The sequence below is a fragment of the Molothrus ater genome, chromosome 13 (genome assembly GCF_012460135.2).
Source record: "Molothrus ater isolate BHLD 08-10-18 breed brown headed cowbird chromosome 13, BPBGC_Mater_1.1, whole genome shotgun sequence".
Classification (NCBI taxonomy): Eukaryota; Metazoa; Chordata; class Aves; order Passeriformes; family Icteridae; genus Molothrus; species Molothrus ater.
In genome coordinates, this window is record NC_050490.2 from 10,349,145 (window position 1) to 10,367,525 (window position 18,381).

The 18,381-nt window shown below is 41.2% G+C and overlaps 2 protein-coding genes across 4 annotated transcripts; both read left to right on the forward strand.

The window, feature by feature from the left end:
• Positions 1-2,157: 2,157 nt before the first annotated feature.
• Positions 2,158-7,733, forward strand: BLOC1S6 (biogenesis of lysosomal organelles complex 1 subunit 6). The gene is made up of 5 exons (XM_036389387.2): positions 2,158-2,409; positions 3,115-3,259; positions 4,219-4,306; positions 4,908-4,994; positions 5,782-7,733. The coding sequence occupies exons 1-5, from the start codon at positions 2,343-2,345 to the stop codon at positions 5,899-5,901; spliced, it is 507 nt and encodes a 168-aa protein (XP_036245280.1). The 5' UTR covers positions 2,158-2,342; the 3' UTR covers positions 5,902-7,733.
• A 506-nt stretch (positions 7,734-8,239) lies between these two features.
• On the forward strand, positions 8,240-18,327 carry SQOR (sulfide quinone oxidoreductase). Of its 3 annotated transcripts, none has more exons than XM_036389383.1 (10): positions 8,240-9,722; positions 11,015-11,260; positions 11,606-11,776; positions 12,257-12,310; positions 13,815-14,009; positions 14,881-15,090; positions 15,557-15,740; positions 16,552-16,619; positions 17,455-17,633; positions 17,836-18,327. In XM_036389383.1, exons 2-10 carry the CDS (start codon positions 11,033-11,035, stop codon positions 17,891-17,893), a joined length of 1,347 nt encoding a protein of 448 aa, XP_036245276.1. In that variant the 5' UTR covers positions 8,240-9,722; positions 11,015-11,032; the 3' UTR covers positions 17,894-18,327. The 3 variants fall into 3 exon arrangements, with proteins under 3 accessions (XP_036245276.1, XP_036245278.1, XP_036245277.1); XM_036389385.1 differs by lacking the exon at positions 8,240-9,722 and adding an exon at positions 9,977-10,301; XM_036389384.1 differs by lacking the exon at positions 8,240-9,722 and having other exon boundaries at positions 9,977-11,260.
• The last annotated feature ends 54 nt before the right edge of the window (positions 18,328-18,381 follow it).

Consider the following 18,381-nt stretch of genomic DNA (forward strand, 5'->3'; position numbering starts at 1 on the left):
CCAAAAGAACTGCATTTAAAACTGTCTTAAAATGTTGGGCTTTACACTGGAGCTTTGCCACTCCTACAGGAACAGAAACTTCCAGCACTGAGGAAGGGTATTTAGCTGGGGGGACTAACACACTAAACCAGGGCACCAAGGTTTGCTTTGCTCACCTTTTACTGAATAACTAAGACCAGACGTGTTATCAAGTCAAGAACCAGCTCATGCATTGGAACCAGACGTGTTATCAAGTCAAGAACCAGCTCATGCATGGTTCATTCTCTGAACAGAACTGTTTGTACCAGCTACACTCAATTTCTTCATTGTAACAGCCAAGGCTCTACTCTTTCTATAGTCTCATTTACTTAATGAGGACAGAGAGTCTCTGAGAGGTTATCTATTAATGTGAAGTATTTCCTTTTCATGTTGTCATCCCTGAAGTCACGTGGCACCTCCAACGCTGATGGTTTAAAACATCCTATTTGTTATACAATTCAAGCTAACTTAACTCCATTTTCACTCACACTTCTAGGATGGGGCATGGTTACAATAGATGTAACTGCTTAAATCGGTTGCAAATAAAATCCAAAATGCCTATGTGACAGTGTCCATTAATGGTTTCTGAACACAGTTGCTACAACATAAAATGAAACACAATTATGTGGTGTTAACAGTATTACAAACATAGGCACTTGGGAAATAGTTACTGTGAAACAGGACATTTTGCAGAAGAAAAGGAACAAAAAAAGGTTTCTATCATCCTCTTTTTTGGAACATTTGGGTTAACAAACAGTTAAATTTTAATTTGTCTAGAAAACCAGATAGCAGTTTTCTATTCCAATCCTTAGTCTATTTCTGCAAGACGTGGGAAGGCCTGGAACAGGCAAAGCAGGAGCACAAATCTGAAACTCCCACATCTCAAGTGAGACTATTTCAGAGTCATTATCTCACTTGTTCTTACTAGAAATTCCATCTGGAAACGGCAAAGTCTTTCCCAGTGAAACTTTCAACAAAAGTTGTGGGTTTTCCCCCCTACCAAAAGCAACTTTTAAGTAAAATTGCTAACCAGTTGGGATTAAGATTTTGAGTCTGTTCGAGTTAATTAACACCTTCCTCTTGTTGCTTCTTTAAAAAAGCAGGAAAATGGGTAAGTCTTTAATCTGATGATGGAATAGTGACATAATTGTGAACAAAAGTTAATTAGAATATGCATATGAAGAAAAATGCAAATGAATTGCAACAATCTTTCTGTTAGAAATGTTAGTTTTAAGGTTGACAGATCACCTCAAAAGCCCATTTTTTTGCCTCAATCTGTTTCTGAAAAGCATTAGGGGGACTGCCTGAATTGAATTTAATCTTTAAGGTTTGGGTATATATTAAAATACAGCCTTATTTTTTTTTTTCTGAGTGGTCCTTCATTAGTTTTTCTATAGTTGCACCTGCATTTCCTCAAAAGACCTTTGTAGGTAAAAGAGGAAAAAACCTTAAATCCTACCATAGAAAATACTTGCAAGCTGCTCAGGGCAGGATGCTGATGACACCAAGGTGGCAGTTTGATCCCCATATCGGCCACTCATTTAAGAGCTGGACTTAATGGTACCTCTGGGCCCCTTCCAACTCAGAATATTCTAAAATACTGTGTGAAGTGATTCTGCTCTTGCACACTGTTGGGGAGATGCAGAGACAGAGAGACAGACGCATACACAAAAGCTACAAGTAGTGTAAAGTTTGCACGGTTTCTGAAGAATCCAAATCTATAAAATACAAGAGCAAGGATGTCCCTACGAAAGGACACCTGCAGTGCCTGTAGGTGTTTCCTGTGCGGCAGCAGCTCCCTGGGCCGCGCTGTGCTGCTCCCGCCGGGCAGCCGCTGTCCCCGGGCAGGCCGGGCCGGAGCTATCGCACCCCGCTGCCCGGCGCGGCCCCGCTGCCCGGCGCGGCCCCGCTGCCCGGCGCGGCCCCGCTGCCCGGCGCGGCCCCGCTGCCCGGCGCGGCCCCGCTGCCCGGCGCGGCCCCGCTGCCCGGCGCGGCCCCGCTGCCCGGCGCGGCCCCGCTGCCCGGCGCGGCCCCGCTGCCCGGCGCGGCCCTCTCGCGTCACTTCCGTGCCAGGCGCGGCCCAGGCCCGGAGCGCGGCGGAGGAGGCGGCGGCGGCGGCGGCTCTATGGTGCGGCGGCGGCGGCGGGGCGCGGGCCGAGGGGCGCCGGGCCGGCCCTCTCGGTGAGGGCAGCCGGACCCGCCTGCCGCGGGCTCGGGCGGCCCTGCCCTGCCGTGCCCTGCCGTGCCCTGCTCTGCTCTGCCGTGCCTGCTCTACTCTGCCGTGCCCTGCTCTGCCCTGCCGGAGGGCGCCGGGAGCGGCAGCGATGAGCGGCGCGGAGCGGCCGGAGGGGAAGGAGGCGGCGGTCACGGGTGAGCCCGGGCGCTCGCTGGGTACGTGAGGGGAGCCCGGGCCGGGCGGGACGCGGGTGCAGGGAGAGCCGAGGAGAGGCTGGAGCCGCCGCCGGGAAGCTCCGTTACGGACGGGCTCCCTCCGAGGGCAGGGGCTGCCTCCCGCAGCGTTCTCTCCCGTGCGGGGGCCTGTAGGGTAAAGGGTTTTATCTTCCACGAGCAGACAAAAAATAATCATAGAGTGCCCGTACGAGAATTCCAGGCTGTGAAGTTCAGTTCTTGGAGTTCGGCATGAACTCTTGGTGTTTTGAGTGACAGGCGAAGACCTTTCATAGCCTGGCTTGTTCTCAGACTTTGAAAGCAAAGGTTGAGGGCTGTTAATGTTTAGGTACTCTTGATACATAGTCAGAACACTGATGTTGCCTATTTTTTTCTTCAGTAGACTGGAGTACTCAATTTTATTTTTTTTTAATATATATATGGAACAGTTATATTTCCCTCTTTCTATTCTGCTGCTGTTCACATAAAGGGGTTTATCAGCTCAGCTTGTGATACAGGTCTGAGAATAAGGGAGGAATAAAGAAGAAGAGGAAGATGAAAGTCCAGTTTAATTGAAAAAGTGCAGAGAATTTTAATGTGTTTTAATGCATTTAATTTTTTGAAAAGGAAAATAAGTTGCTCTAGGTGAAGCTTGAAGTGTGTGCTGACCTGCCACACTCCATTCAGCCTTGCTGTTGTTTGGTGTAGGTCCCAGTGATGCGTCTCCAGATGAAGGAGTTGTAGAAGATCTGCCTTTAATAGATGAGAAGGCTGTGGAGCAGCTGACTGAAGGATTGATTTCCCACTATCTGCCTGATCTTCAGCGATCAAAATCAGCACTGCAGGAACTTACGTAAGCAGATTTTTGGAACCAACTTCATACACGTGCTTACTTGATTTGCTGCTCTTTTCAATATAATGTGCCAGCTCCCTTTAACTGGAATATAGTTTATCAGCATTTCTGTATCCTGACTCGAGCAGCCTGAATAATTCAGTGATCTGTGGGAGTAGCAGGGGGTGTATGAGCTGCAGTGCAGCCTGTGAGCACTATGGCTGAAGAATGTGTAACACTAGAAGAGTAAAATGCCCTAAGCCAGGCAGAGCAGAAGACCTAGATTTCTTAAATGCTTATTCACTTCTGTAGTGCAAAAGTGTGCTAAAAGCTGGATTTATTTTGCTTGGAGACATGCAGTTTGTATTCAGAGCAGCTTGTAGTGAGATATTTATTGTTCAGTCTCTAAACCATATTGCAAAACACTTGAACAATACAAGTAAGGAGCTAAACAGATAAGAGTTCTTTGTACACTGATACCTCACTGATAACCAAGAATGGTTGATTTCAAATGCAGATCAGATCTGCCATGGATACAGAGATACTGGAAGGAGCTTTACACAGATCCATCTCAGTTTTTGCAGGGTACCTTAGTTTGGGTTTCACTATGCATGATGTGGTTATGCTCCTGCCAAGGGCAGCCTTTGTCTGGAAAGACTTGAGCTGATTTGTGTGGAATGGAGATCCTTAATAATCACCAGGAATTCACACAAGTTCTGTACAGAAATAACTTCGTCCTCCATCATGATGCAGGGGCACCCAAGTGGAAAGTCAAGAGCTAATTGTTCTTCTTTTCAGTCAACCACTGCAACCTGGAGAGTGCCTCTTCAGAGTTTTTGGGATATTTATCCTGGATATCCTTGTGCTGTTGGGAAGTGTGTATTGATACTGTTTTGATTAAAAGTCTATTTAAAGGGCTGGTTGAAAAGCAAATGGGGTGCTTTACTTTGGGTTTATGCATCTTTTTTTTTTTGTTTTAGACAGAACCAAGTGGTACTGCTAGAAACATTAGAACAAGAAATTTCAAAATTCAAAGAGTGTAACTCCATTGTTGATATCAATGCTTTGGTAAGTATGAGTAATGCCTTTTAAATTCTAGATTAGCATAGATTTTCTTGCTGAAGCATTCCTAGCAGCTTTTGTCTTTTCCTTTTTCTTAATGACCTACAGAAAGAAAACCAGCTCAGATATTAGGGACAAACTGCTGGAGAGGGTGGGAACCAGCATGTTTCCCTTAAATAGGAAGGGCAGTGGGAAGAGAGTGCAGGCTCAGGCAGGCAGCATTGGTGGGACTGGCTGTTCAAAGCCAGCAGCCAAAGCAAATGTACACATTTTTCCAGTAGGATTGAGACTCCCGCATGGGAGTGCACCTCGCCAGACTAGCAGGAATGGTGCATGAAACATTCCTGTATGGTGCATAAAATTGTAATATTTTTGTTCTTTTTCATTAATCTTAACTCAGTAGATTACTGTGTGCAACTGTTGTATTGTAGTAGTTTTCTATATTAATATATGTGATATGTAAATTTTATATATAAACTTGAACATGTTTGTTCCATTATCAAACTGTTCTGGTAACCACTGTTTTTGATTGCTATTTTACTGTGTAGCTTTATAAAACAACTGTTCTAACTTGACAGTCAATGCTTTAACAGTTATGGTTTTTAAGTTTTCAGAAGCTAAACACTATCACAACAAGTTAGTGAATATTAGAAATGAAATGATGATGCTGCATGAAAAGACATCAAAGTTAAAAGTAAGTGGGATAAATATTTTTACTTTCCAATACAGATACTTACTTATGTATTATTGACTTCCAACTTTTATTTTGGATGCATGCTGAAAATTCTGATTAAAATAGAATTTTATCTTAAAATGATGTTTTCAGTAGCTCCAAGCCATGTATGTTTTTATCCTTTCACTTGCTCCTAATGGTGCTCAAGCATCTTACACATCTGAACTACTCTTTCAGTGTAATCTTCATGTTTAGGTGGTGTATGAATCATGCCTTGTTCTGTTGCTTTAGTCCACTCCATTCCAAGCAGTTCTCTTTGTTGTTTCAGTTTCATTTCAATGGAAACTAGATTGTCACCAATGTAAGAATTTCTCCTTCTGTTTAATGTACCATGAACAGGGCATAAGTTCACAGGTTTCATGCTATATAGACAGCCTGGTTACATTCTGGCAAGATTAGTGAGTGTGTTCAACAAGAGAATTTTTGCTTGGAGGCAGTAAATTGCATGGTAAGAACCGTATCAGGTATACCCAAAGGATGACTTTTAGTGAGACTGAAGGGGGCTCCAGTTTGTGTTTTCCCAGTGTAGGTCACAAACTTCCCATTTCTGAACAGTAGCAAAGTGAGAGGAATGAAGCAAAAAGGAACAGTTTATGCTACATTCAGTCATATGTAGTATGAGTCATTTGAGTCACCCTCAAAGGAGGGTGTGTTGGAGAGAGGCAGAATGGGAGGGATTTGTTTGTTGCTTCGGTTTAAATATAAATTAAATAAAACTTACAGTTATTTTCTTGTATTTTCTGTTTAGAAAAGAGCACTTAAGCTGCAACAAAAGAGGCAGAAGGAAGAGTTGGAACGGGAGCAGCAACGTGAGAAGGAACTTGAAAGAGAGAAACAGTTAACAGCAAAACCTGCAAAGAGGACCTGAAAACAGAGCATGCAGCAACTTGTCTGAATTAATGATTTCTACATTCACTGGAATTAAAGCAGACTTTGCTTAAATTGGGCTACAGCTGTTGCTAGCCACAGTCTACTCTCTGGAATTATAAATTCCAGAATGGTAATAATAGAGTTGGTAACATTCACATTTTTTGATTTCAGCCATTCAAGTTGCCTTCTTTTGTAATGCTATGCAGTTTGATATTATAATGTAAGTTAATTTTTATATATATGTATATAGGAGAACTTGGCATCATAGTTTTAAGTACCTATCTGTTTTTGTTTTCTTCTCTTCCTTTGGTGTTCAGAATTCTGAGAGATTTGATGACTGGCACATGTTTTTCAGACAAAATGCAAAGAACTTCTTAAAGTTCAGTTCTCATCACCAGACTTCAGTGGCTGCATTTTCACTGAAACTGCTTTGTTTCATGCAGTTGGGATCTGTCTTTGATCATAAATACTGATTTCTTGTGCAGCCTTAGTTTGATCCATCTCTAAAGAACTGAAGAAAATATCAGTGTAAAAGTTCACTTCATTGCAGCAATCTTTTTTTTTTTTTCGTCATCAAGTAACTTAAGAACAGCTTTAAAGTAACTTCTGAATAAGTTCCCAGCTGAAAGGATTGGCAGGGGAGAAGCAGAACACTAAAGATTGTCAAAATTGATGCGTGCGCAATGCAAAGATTAATGATTTTGTGCTTCCAAACATTTAAGTCAAACCAGGAAACTGTTGCTTCTGTAGTGGTTTATTAGGAAGACTTGTGTGGTCTAAGCATATTTTTGTGGGATTAGAAGTTGTAATTTTGTTATCTTGTGTGACAAAATAAAACATAACCAAAACTAAACTTTTCCACTTCATGTGAAATTCAGCCACTTGTGGGAAAACGACTGCATTTAGTGTTTTTTCCTTAACAAATGAATTATTTGCACTTCAGAGCTATCTAAGAGATTTATTAATAAGAGTCCTCGCCCAGAATGATGATTATATTAGTGTCTATTGATGAGAAATTTGGAATGGAGGTTGATATCCATTCCTCTGAATGTAATTCCTATCTTGCAGCACTTGGTGTGAACTCCCATTCAAATGAATGTACAAATTGTCTAGACTAGTGAAAGAGCTTTAAATTATTTGTTCCTACAGGCTAACAAACTAGTTATTTTATAATTGTACTTCTTTTCAAGTATATCTGTGTTTCTTTTTAAGTGATAATGTAAATGATGTGTTTTGAAGTAAGATAAAGGGTAAGCTATGTAAAGCTTTCCATAAAAAATGTATAGGAATGTATCACAGGGGCACAGTTCATTTTACTTTTCCTTCTGTTTTAGATGACTCACACAGTGTGCACCTTCCTGGACTTTCTGTACTGTCATTTTCTGAACTCCTAATTTCCTGTTCTTAATATTTGTTATCTTCTTCTGTGAAAGACGTACTCTAACAAGTATCCAGGCATCATGCAAGGTAAACTGGGATAATGTTTTGGGGCAAGGAGAACAAATTACTTAAAGCAGTCTGAAGGGACACTGAAATGCTTTTAGTGAAGCAGTATTAGATTAAAACTTTCCCCAGGTATTTTCCCTGAAGTTGACTCATGGCCAGTAATTGCCAGTGGATTGTTGGCCTCTGCTGTGGTTTGTATGTATTTCTAAGAGAAATGTAAAGTATTTCCACAGTCCATTTTTTGGAGCAGAATGTACATAACTAAATGTTGTCTAAGTATTTTATTTTGTGATGTAATTTCACAATCAGATTCTGGGAATTAAAATCGTTCTCATTAAACTATTACATGAAACTGGATGCCTCGGTATCCAAATCAGGATTGAATTCCTTTGATATTTCTTGATTTGTATGCCCTCACAGAATCCAGTTTACTATATCAAGTCATATTCTCTCTCTCTGTCAAGAACTGTGTTTTTTTCAAAGAACTGTGGTTTTGTGGGATTTTGTTTTGTTTCAAAAAAATCATGGTTACTTTAATTAAAACAAGAGAATTCTAAGAAATTGATACTTTTGAAATTTGGCACATTTCAGAGTTTTGAATAATTTCCAATCAAAGGGGTAAAAGCGGACAGTGCTTACTTGAGGAATCACATGCATGTACATAAAAATGAGATTGATTAACTTTTCCCATAAAAGCATTATAAGATCTGGGTTTTCTATGAATAAGGACCTAATTTTATTAAATGACCTTTCTGTAATAAAGGAGGAAAATTAATAAAAATGTATAGGATGAAGTTTGTTCCATTTACATAACTTCTATTAATGTGTTCTTAAATTACTTCAGTGAAAACTATAATTCATTATAGTTTGTTCTACATCTATAGGATGTTCTACCAAATAGTCTTGTAAGTCTTAATGCATAAAAGTAAATGCTCTATTGGATGAAATTAACAATACTGACATCTAAAAATACATGCTTTCATCGTCATGCACAGCTTGAGTGAGCAGTTCTGTTGCTGTGTACACTTAGTCGTGCTTGATTTTATAAAAAGTTCCTTATGGAGTAGATAAATGTGGTAGTCCAGGGTTAGGGTTAGGCAGTGTGTGCCCAGCCCTCACACAGCAGCTCCCACCCTCTCATCCTGCCTGGACTTTGGAAAGGTTAAGGCAGTGCTTGCTCCCTACGGCTGCTGGACGCCTCTGTGCTGAAGGTGAGGAGTTTCTTCATGTTTGGTTTGTGAGTTTCTGAATTATGGAATTCATTTGAGTAATTTTTTTAATTAAAACTGCAGGCTATATCTGTAAGCAGTCTATGGGGAAATATGCATGGGAGCTTAAAGAAAATACTGCAATGTTTAAAGGCAGTCTTAAAAATACATGTTTAAAAAAACAGGCCAACAATTTTCTCATGCACAGAGATGAGGATCAACCTCTTAGAACAAAAAATGTGAAAAAAAGGCTGCACTCTGATTATACAAAGGCCACTGGACAGGAAGTTGAGAAAGTCATAAAAACTATAAAAATGGGCAGTTTGGGTGTTTTAAAGGATGTAACTATAAACCTTGGGGCCTTTTTCTCTTTAGAGAAGTCTCTTTTATTAACAATAAGTCTGATCTCTATGACACACTCTAAAAAATATGTGTCTTTTTTCAGTATATTTTCTGTCCAGTGAAACCCAGGAACTCTGGGTGTTCAGCAGCTTTGAAAAGAGAGCCTTTGCCTATCACTGGGGGATGCACTCCATCAGAGCTCATTTATTATTATTTATTGATCTGATCTAGTAAGTGTTTTGGTGGTATTAAGCTTAATAATTTTGCTGGTTTTCTGTCTATGGAAAAGGGCTCCTAGATTATAGTTTAGGGCTGGTGCTCACAGAGGAAGTTCAGATATTGAAGTAACTGGAGAAAGTTCAGATATTGAAGTATCCGTGCTCCCTCCATGGCAGGTACTGTATTAGTGGTGATTCTGCCGTTGGTAATGGCGATGTGCGTGACGCGTGCCGTGTGTGTCCAGGTGGGACTGGGCTGCTGCCTGGGATGGAGGCCAACGCCGAATGCACGGCTGGGTTACCGGGATTGGCAGGAGGCCAGGTTTAGGACTGGAGTTTCAAAACTTTGGGAAGCAAGGGGTTGGAGCTGTGGGGGCCACCGGTACCTGCCCGGAGGGGAGCGCTCGGCTCAGGCCCTCGCGGGGGCTCCGCGACCACCGCCGGCTGCGCCACCCGGCCCTGCCCTTCCCGACCGGACCGCGGCCTTTGCCCGCGGCTGGGCAGCACCCGGAGCCCCGAGCTCCGCCCCGCCGCTCCCGGCACCGGCGCCGATCGCACACGGCCGACGGCGCGGTCCGTGCCCGCCCTGCTCGGCGCAAGGAGCGGTGAGTGCGGAGCGGGGAGCGGGCCCGGGGGGTCCGGGCCGCCGTGAGGTAGCGCGGGTGTCCGCTGGGGCCGAGCCGGGAGGCGGCGGGGGCCGTGCCGGTGGGCAGCCTGCGGGGAGCCTGAGGGCCGCAGCGGCCTCGCCCAGCGCGGAGCGGGTCGTGCCCCGGCCCCGTGGTCAGGGCCGTGCTCCCCCCGCCGGGCCGGGTGCCTCGGCCTCGGGGCCGCGCAGCAGCAGCGGCCGCTGTGACCGGAGCTGAGGGGCTCGCAGGTCTGGAGCCGGCCGGGGGCTGCCCGCCGAGCTCGCACACGTGCATGGGTGGAGTACTTCACTGCTGATCTGGACTAGCTGTTAAAGAATAGTTGCAATGATCTGTACTTCTTGCCAGTAGGACTTGTCTAACTCTCTTTGTTCCAAGTTCCTTCAATAAACTGGTCCGATAAAGCAGGCAGTCTGAGGAGCTTAGCATACGGGAGGTGCCCTGGAGAAGAAGAAATTGCAGTTGTACTGAGCAAGAACTCTGCAAGAACTGCCTTGCTTGGGTTACGTGTTTGTTCTAGGCTCTAGTTGAGATACTGAGGTACTGAGCTCTCCTGCTCAGTCTTAACTATGATTTCTTGAAAGTGCGTTTTCTTCAGTATTAAACAGACTTATTCTAAAAGCATACAAACAAATAGCCTTAGAGTGAAAGGGAAAAGAGATCTATAAATGGAAGTGCACATTTTTAAATAGCTGCCTGCACAGATGATAAACAGCCTTCTGAAGTTAAACTAACTTCCCGTGGATTTGGGTGTTTTGTTCTGAATGGGGAGGGAATGAGAAGAAAATGTTTGCATCATGTTTTGCATCTGCAAAACAAAATTATTAGCATTGGTTTTACAGTGGATGCCTCTGGGATTTTTCCTTCTCTGTCCTAAATTGTAACTGTAAGGATTAATAATGGGGCATAGATTATAAAGAATTATAAAGAACTCATGATACAGAGACATGAGGGATGTCAAGATAGCACATAAAGGTGCAGAATGAGTTGCTGAACTACATCTGGTGTAGTGGAGAATTTTTGAAGCTGACATTAGCAGATTTTCTTGAAATATTTGAGGTTTCAGGTGTGATTTTGAAATTCCGGTTGGTAAGTAACATAAATGAGTAAATAAATGAAAAAGCTGTAATTCTTGCCTGATGACTTGAGGAATTTATTATTATAATTTTTGCCTTGAAAACTAACCCAGACATTTAAATAGATATAAATTCTGCCTCCTCTAATTGTTACTGGTGCCTTTCCTTATCTCCTAGCTTCCCACTTAATGAAAGATGTCAGCAGTTGGAGCAGTGTTTTCCTGCTCCTGTCTCCGTTCTAGTGTGTGGCTGCTGAAACCAGGAATGCAGAAGATGAGCTCCTTACACACAGCAGCCAGGTGTGCTGTCAGGGATTATTATGAAGTACTTGTGTTGGGTGGAGGCGCTGGTGGAATCTCCATGAGTGCTCGGATGAAGAGGAGAGTGGGGGCAGAAAATGTGGCTGTTGTTGAGCCAAATAAGGTGAGTGTCCCTCTGCTGTAAAGCACTGTCAAGGATAAGCATTTTACATGTGACCAGATGGGTCTGATTCTCATCCCTCTGCAGCCCCACATGTTTTTAGCTGTGGAAAGTAAGCCAACTAACCATCTTTCAAAAGATTTTATATGACACTTTCTTTTTCGTGAGATTTGTACATCCCTGCGGCTTTGTCATGGAAAAATCTTGGTTGCTTATACAGCTGTTTATACACCTTCTTTTGTTAAGAATAGTACAATGTTTAGAGCACATTGCTCTGAGCATTTGGAGTGATGTGCCTTTAAGTCCCTTTAAACAATTTTGAAATGTCCATTTGAACTTTTATTTCAGACTCATTACTATCAGCCCCTGTGGACCCTGGTTGGTGGTGGTGCAAAGCAGCTGGCAGCTTCTGCACGTCCCATGAGAAGTGTAATGCCTTCAGGTGTTGAGTGGATCAGATCTCAAGTTACAGCATTGGATCCAGATAAGAACTATGTCTGGCTGGAGAATGACATCAGGGTAATAATGAAAAAAAAAAAAAGTTTTTTATTTTATGTCATGAGTTCTGTCCCTTTCCTGCAGATTCTCTTAGAACTGCCTAATGAGCAAGGCCTCCAGCTTCTAGGAGGCTGGGAAATTCCAATTAGTCTTATATACTTGATCCTAAAATCTTTTTCTAATAAAAACTGTGGTAGATAACTAGGTTAGAATAACATCAACTTAAAATACTATTATCATAAGCCTTTGCCCTGTTTATGGTGAACTGAAGAGAGAGAATATTTTTGCTCCAGATACCTGGGTCTGTGTATAACAGAGGCTATGTGTGTAACTCATAATGCAGTTAGCATTTTAACTAGAATTTTTAGAGCTTAATTTATGCTACTGATGCTCCCTGTATCTCCTTCCTTGTGACTCTGTTGCTGTCAGGTAACTGAAATTTACTTTGATGTAATGCTTTGGTTTCTTTGTCTAAAATTCTTTTTATTCCTTACACAACAGGTATCTTACAAGTATCTGATAATTGCTCTTGGAATTAGTCTGCATTATGAAAAGGTATTTGTTTTACATATATTTACTAATTTTAATAGCATCACGTACATTCAGAAAAGCAAATGGCTTTTCAGAACTGTTTATACTGCAAGGTATTGAACACTATGAATTAAAGAGCTAGAAGGCAGACTAATGACTTTACTCCTACCACAGATCTCTGTGTAATAACCCAAATTACCCTTGGGAAAGCCTTTTATGACAACTTTGTTGCATCTCTATGGCAATATCAGTAGATGGGGCAGCAAGTTAAGTCCAGAGCTTTAAGGCAGCTGTAATAATGAGATAATAAGGTGTGCTGACTGGAGTCTGAGGCATCTCTAATGTACACAGGATGAGGTAAACAGAGCAGGCAGTAAAATCTGACCTGCAGAATTAATTTGAGCTACCCTCACCTTTCTTAAAGGATGCACTTCTACAGGAGCCAGCTGAGTTACCGGGCTTGAGTTTAAATAGGCCCTGGGGCCCTTCCCCTGTGAAACGTTTCCTGTACACTGCACACAGTGACACTCTGAGGAAAATGTTGGTGCAAGAATGACCACAGTGATATGTAGGAGGAGGAAAACACAAAAGCAAGATGTCTGAGCAATTTGACTCTTGTGGTTTTACCCTGACCTGAATATGATGTAGTACCTGACAATATATTTAAGTATCTGTTTGAAAAGCTTTCAAGATATATGTCAAGCAAGAGCTGGTCTCAGTTAGCTACAGTCACAAATAAGCTCTGGTGTTTAGGTCAGTGGAATGAGGAGTTGCAGCATGTTCAGTGACTCTCCTCTCAGTCTTCATATCTATTGCTTCAATACAAGCTGATAAAAATAAATTCAGTGTTCACTAGTAGAAGCCATGTAACACAGTTAATCACACTCTGTAATGAAAACTCAGAGTAACTTCAAAACAAAAGTGGACACTTGAAAAAGGGGGATGGTTTCTCTTCACCAGCAGTGTATTCTGGTGCAGACTGGAACGTCCCAAACACATGGCAGTGCATGTAACATGACTCTATATTCTCACAGAATTTCTGCAATCCATTATTTTAAAATGGGTACCACTTCCTTTCTCACAATCAGATGCTCGGGTCATAGTAGGAGTATTAGGGAAATAATTACTGGATGTAGATTAGTAAAAACAAAATGATCCTAGGCAAATCTGCAACTGATTACAGAAGAGTTTAATTCACCTAATAAATTTTCATAATGCTTTTTTTTTACATGATTTTTACTTGTGATGATGTTTATATATTGTTACTCTGAATTTCAGTCTAAAAAACTTGGGACTGGGTCTGCTCTGAAGACTTATGCTCAGATGTTGCAAACCAATTTCACTAAATGTACATCTACAAAATCATATACTAAATTCTATTTTAAAAATACCAAGTAGCAAGTAAATATGGACTTTCTTATTGATAGAAACTTCTTATGTAGTTATTTCTCGGTCTGTATTTAATACTTGTCAGTGTTGACAAAACTTTTGCCATCTGTACTTGAAATCCTAATTTCTCTTTTCCTAGATCAAAGGCTTGCCTGAAGGTTTTAATCACCCTAAAATAGGTTCCAATTATTCAGCCCAGACAGTAGAGAAAACATGGAGAGCTTTACAAGATTTTAAGGAAGGAAATGCTATCTTCACTTTTCCAAATACTCCAGTGAAGTGTGCAGGGGCTCCTCAGAAGATTATGTATTTAGCAGATGCATACTTGAGAAAAGTAAGTCTTGTACCCTCTCTGCCAGTGCTTTTCCTCACAGTTGGAAGGAAGGCTTGTTCTAAGGGTTTCATATTATCTTTAAAACAAATATAAAAGACATGAGAGTGCTGTGACTCAGGATTATTAAAGTGACTAAGTTGCTTTTTCATTTTTAATGTATAAGGAATGTATGTAAATATTTAACATATATTTAATGTTAGAGAAACTTGTAGAATTCAGAAATTCAGTTCAGAATTTCATACTGAAATAATGGCTTGCCCTGCTTCTGGTGAGCTGCAGATACAACTCTTCTCAGCCTAATTTATTACTATAAATGGTGCACCAAAATAACGCTGGCTGGAATTACATCATTCTTGTTACTTTAAGTACTTCATACCTGTTGCCATTTGTCTACTAGTCTGAAAAGTGGCTATGCTTGCTCCTTGGGGTGGTGCATTGTCTCAGCATCAGGAGGAGTCTTAGCCAGGCAAGCTTAGTGGAAGCAAAAGACAACGACAGGTGGAAGCATCAGGCTTCATATGTGTTTAAGTTTCATGAGCTGCCTGCTGGGTGAGTACCTGAATTATGCACAGAAGTGAAGATTTTTGAAAGCTTTTTAACACTAAACTGCTTCAAGAATTTGATCTGCATAAAGCAGTTCCTCAGTGCTTTGCAGCCACCTCTTCTCAAGAGTTGTGTGTGTGAGGTATCTTCAGTGTCTCACGCTGAAAGGGTCTACCTTCTAACATGCTGTGAAATATTAATTAAACATTCATTAATAATTGAACTGCATGAATAGTTCTATCAGGTCTTCAGTAGTGCAGCACAGTTCTTTTGTCTCTTCTTATCACAGTTTCTTAATAGAAAAGGCTAATTGGATCTCCTCCTGCAGACAGGAAAACGTTCCAAAGCAAACATCATATTCAACACCTCACTTGGTGTGATTTTTGGTGTTAAGAAATATGCTGATGCATTGCTTGAAATAATAAAGGACAAGAACATTGTTGTTAACTACAAGCGCAACCTCATAGAAGTTCGAGCAGACAAGCAAGAAGCTGTGTTTGAAAACTTGGACAAACCTGGAGAGACTGAAGTTTATCAGGTCAGGAGCTTTCAGACCCCTCATTTGGTTCTATTTCTTTTCCTTGTGTACTGCAAAGTAACTTTTACATTGTTATAACACAGTCTGCCTCATTGTGCATTGCTGTTTCCCCCCGAGAGTACTATCTCTAACTTTAGCAGAACATTAAAAATTTTGAAACCAAGGTGGAGAGAAGAAAAAATGTCTCATAAATAATGCCTGGAGTCCTGTATGCCATGGGAATGTCTCAGGTGTGTATGGAGGAAGGCAAATTTCTTCCAAATGGAGTTGCTTGATAAGATTCATGTTAATTAAAGGATGCACTTGAAATTTGAGAGCAGATTTTCATTCTATATACTTGTGTTTAAAAACCCAAAACAGACACAAACCCAAGAAACCCTCTCTCCACACTGTGTTTATTGCCTTATACCAACAGGTAGAGTTTGTTCTGATGAACTAACCATTGAGTGTCTTTCTTTCTGTTCAGTATGAAATGCTTCATGTCACACCCCCAATGGGGCCACCTGCTGTACTCATCAACAGTCCTGTCTCAGATGCAAGTGGCTGGGTGGATGTAGATAAGGAGACTCTACAACATAAAAAGTATCCTAATGTCTTTGGTATTGGAGACTGCACCAACCTTCCAACATCAAAAACTGCTGCAGCTGTAGGTAAAGTTGCATGTGTAGGTCTGTGTATGTAAATGACAAGAGTGGAGTCAGTAAGCTTTTTTTTAGTTTGTTACTCCTGAGGTCATGACTTCAATTTTGGCCCAGAGTCTCCTGGACCAGCTAGCTACCTACAGACCATGTTGATGCCACTAACCCAACAATTCTCTTGTTCTAGATGCCTCACAGATTAACTAATTCTATTTTTTTTTGTGTTCATAGAATGTCATATAATGAATGAAGTGTTCTTGTATTCCATCACCATTCAGTAATGAACCTTTCTGCTTTATCTTAGCTCCTCATGCATGTGTCACCTGATAGTCACTATCAAAAAATCACATGTTCTGGCCTTGTAGCCACAGGTTCCACACTTAAAACACTTTAAGTGTATGGTCTCACAACTAATAAAAGGCAAATAAGAGTAGAAAAAATCCCAGGCTATACAGTATGTTATTAATGTAATGAAAGGGTGGAGTACTTAACTTCAGTAAATGGGTCCACAGTTACAGCACTCAAAATGAAACACTACTTCAGTGTGCCAGAATGTCAGTGTTTGATAAGACTGAGCAAGTATAATTTATCATAGGAGAATGGGCATAGGCTAAAAATATCAGGTCAAGTTTCATTAAACTTTAACATATTCAAAACAGTGAGGACAAAGCATTAGTCCTTTTTTTTTTAATCTGGGTCAGTAAACTTACATGTAAGTTCAATTGCAGCTGAATTGTCCAACAAAATGCCTGGGTACTACTGTTTGCTTTAGTAATGACAATTGTTGGCTGAAACAGTACATTTCTATTTCTTTTTTATTTAGCTGCACAGTCTGGAGTCCTTGATAAAACCATTTCTCTGGTAATGAAGAACAAGTTGCCAGTTAAAAAGGTACTTACAGTTCTTGTCTTAGGGAGAAATTCTCTTGAATGTTTTCTCCCTTCTTATGCAGGAAGTCTTGCAAGCAGCTGAGTGTGTGAACCAGAAGGTAGGAAAGGCTTTGCCTCTGCAGTTGTGGTGCTAAATGGTTACTTGCTGCATGTCAGAGTAGTAATGGAATTGCACAGTACATGATACTGCCATTGAAAGGTATTACCTCTTTGAAGCCCTGACTTCTGAGTTGACAGAAGGTTAGAGGCTGATTAGTCAGGGTTTTCATCAGTGCAAGTGATTTACTTACGCTGTTAAGGTAATACCTGCTCCAGAAAAACTCTTGCAAACTTGCTTCTCCCATGTAGGATATGATCTTTTAAGGAGGTAAACTGAAGCTTCTGTACTACAGCTGTTAAGCCTAAATTATGTTCAAATTTGTCCTTGAGCCTTTACTTTTATTTTACACATGGCTTCCTTGGGAGCACTAACCTGAATATCCTGCAATTCTCTGGAAATTCTCATTGAAGTTCCTGTTGCCTTGCTGAAACAAACACCAGCTCTCATCCACATCTGCTGGTCACCAGTTCCACTGGTTACAATGACCAGCCATTAATGACATTATGCCCTATTTTGTTCTAGATTAGGTCTAATTTAAGCAATGTTAAGCAGATCTGCATTTGAAAGAGTGGCTTAGTATTAGGGTTAACAAACCAGAACTGGCTTAGCAGCAGTTTCACTGATATTTACACTGGAAATGCAGAAACCTCCTTGAAAGTTATTTTGAAATGTGAATGTTAACCATGGCCTTTAGGCTTTGGTCAGAATAATGAGAAGTGGGTATATTTCATTGCAGTATGATGGATACACATCCTGCCCACTAGTGACAGGCTACAACAAGGTGATTCTGGCTGAGTTTGACTACAACGCTCAGCCTTTGGAGACCTTTCCCATTGACCAGAGTAAGGAGAGAAGAACCATGTACCACATGAAAGCTGATATGATGCCTCTGCTCTATTGGAATGCACTACTTAAGTAAGTATTGAAGAAAAACAATCAGGTATAGAGACCTGTCCTGGTTTAGTTCCTTGCTAGAGTACAAGCAGAGTACATCCTCAGTTGTGATCAGAGCAACACTCTAATGCTCATCTCTTCACAGTACAGTATCTTATAAGAAAAAAGACCTTTCCCCAGGCCCTACTTTGACAGTATGTGAAAGAACTTTCTCTGTTTCCAGGGGATACTGGGGAGGACCAGCTCCCATCAGGAAGCTGATGCATCTGAGCTTGAAGTAACTGCTGTTCTTCAAGCAGTCCTCAAGTCTTCAAGTTCTCAGCATTGGTTAAAACCCTCCAAAGAAGTGGACTGGTTTCACACTGGATCACTATATATCTTCCCTCTTGGAATACCTGGCAGACATTTAAATTTGTTTTTTTTTAAATCAGGCTTTGGTCGTTAATTTACATTTCCTTCTGCTATGGATTAAAGCCTTTTTAGTGCTCTTCCCATGCTCTTTCAAATTGACACTTAAACTACTTCTGTATTTGCACAGGAATCTGACCTTGCCTTACCCTACAGATTACTACAGGAATTGCTAGAATAAATACTTTCAAAGCAATTCTGTATGCAAAGTTTTCTTCCTGAACCTAAACTGATTTGTCTGCATCCAAAATCAATGCATGCACTGGACTGAACAGTTATTCAACGCTAGTAAAATGGCATGAAAGTCTCCAGTTCTCTTATTTGTGAAGAACATCAATCCTAACCTCGAAGCATACCTGCT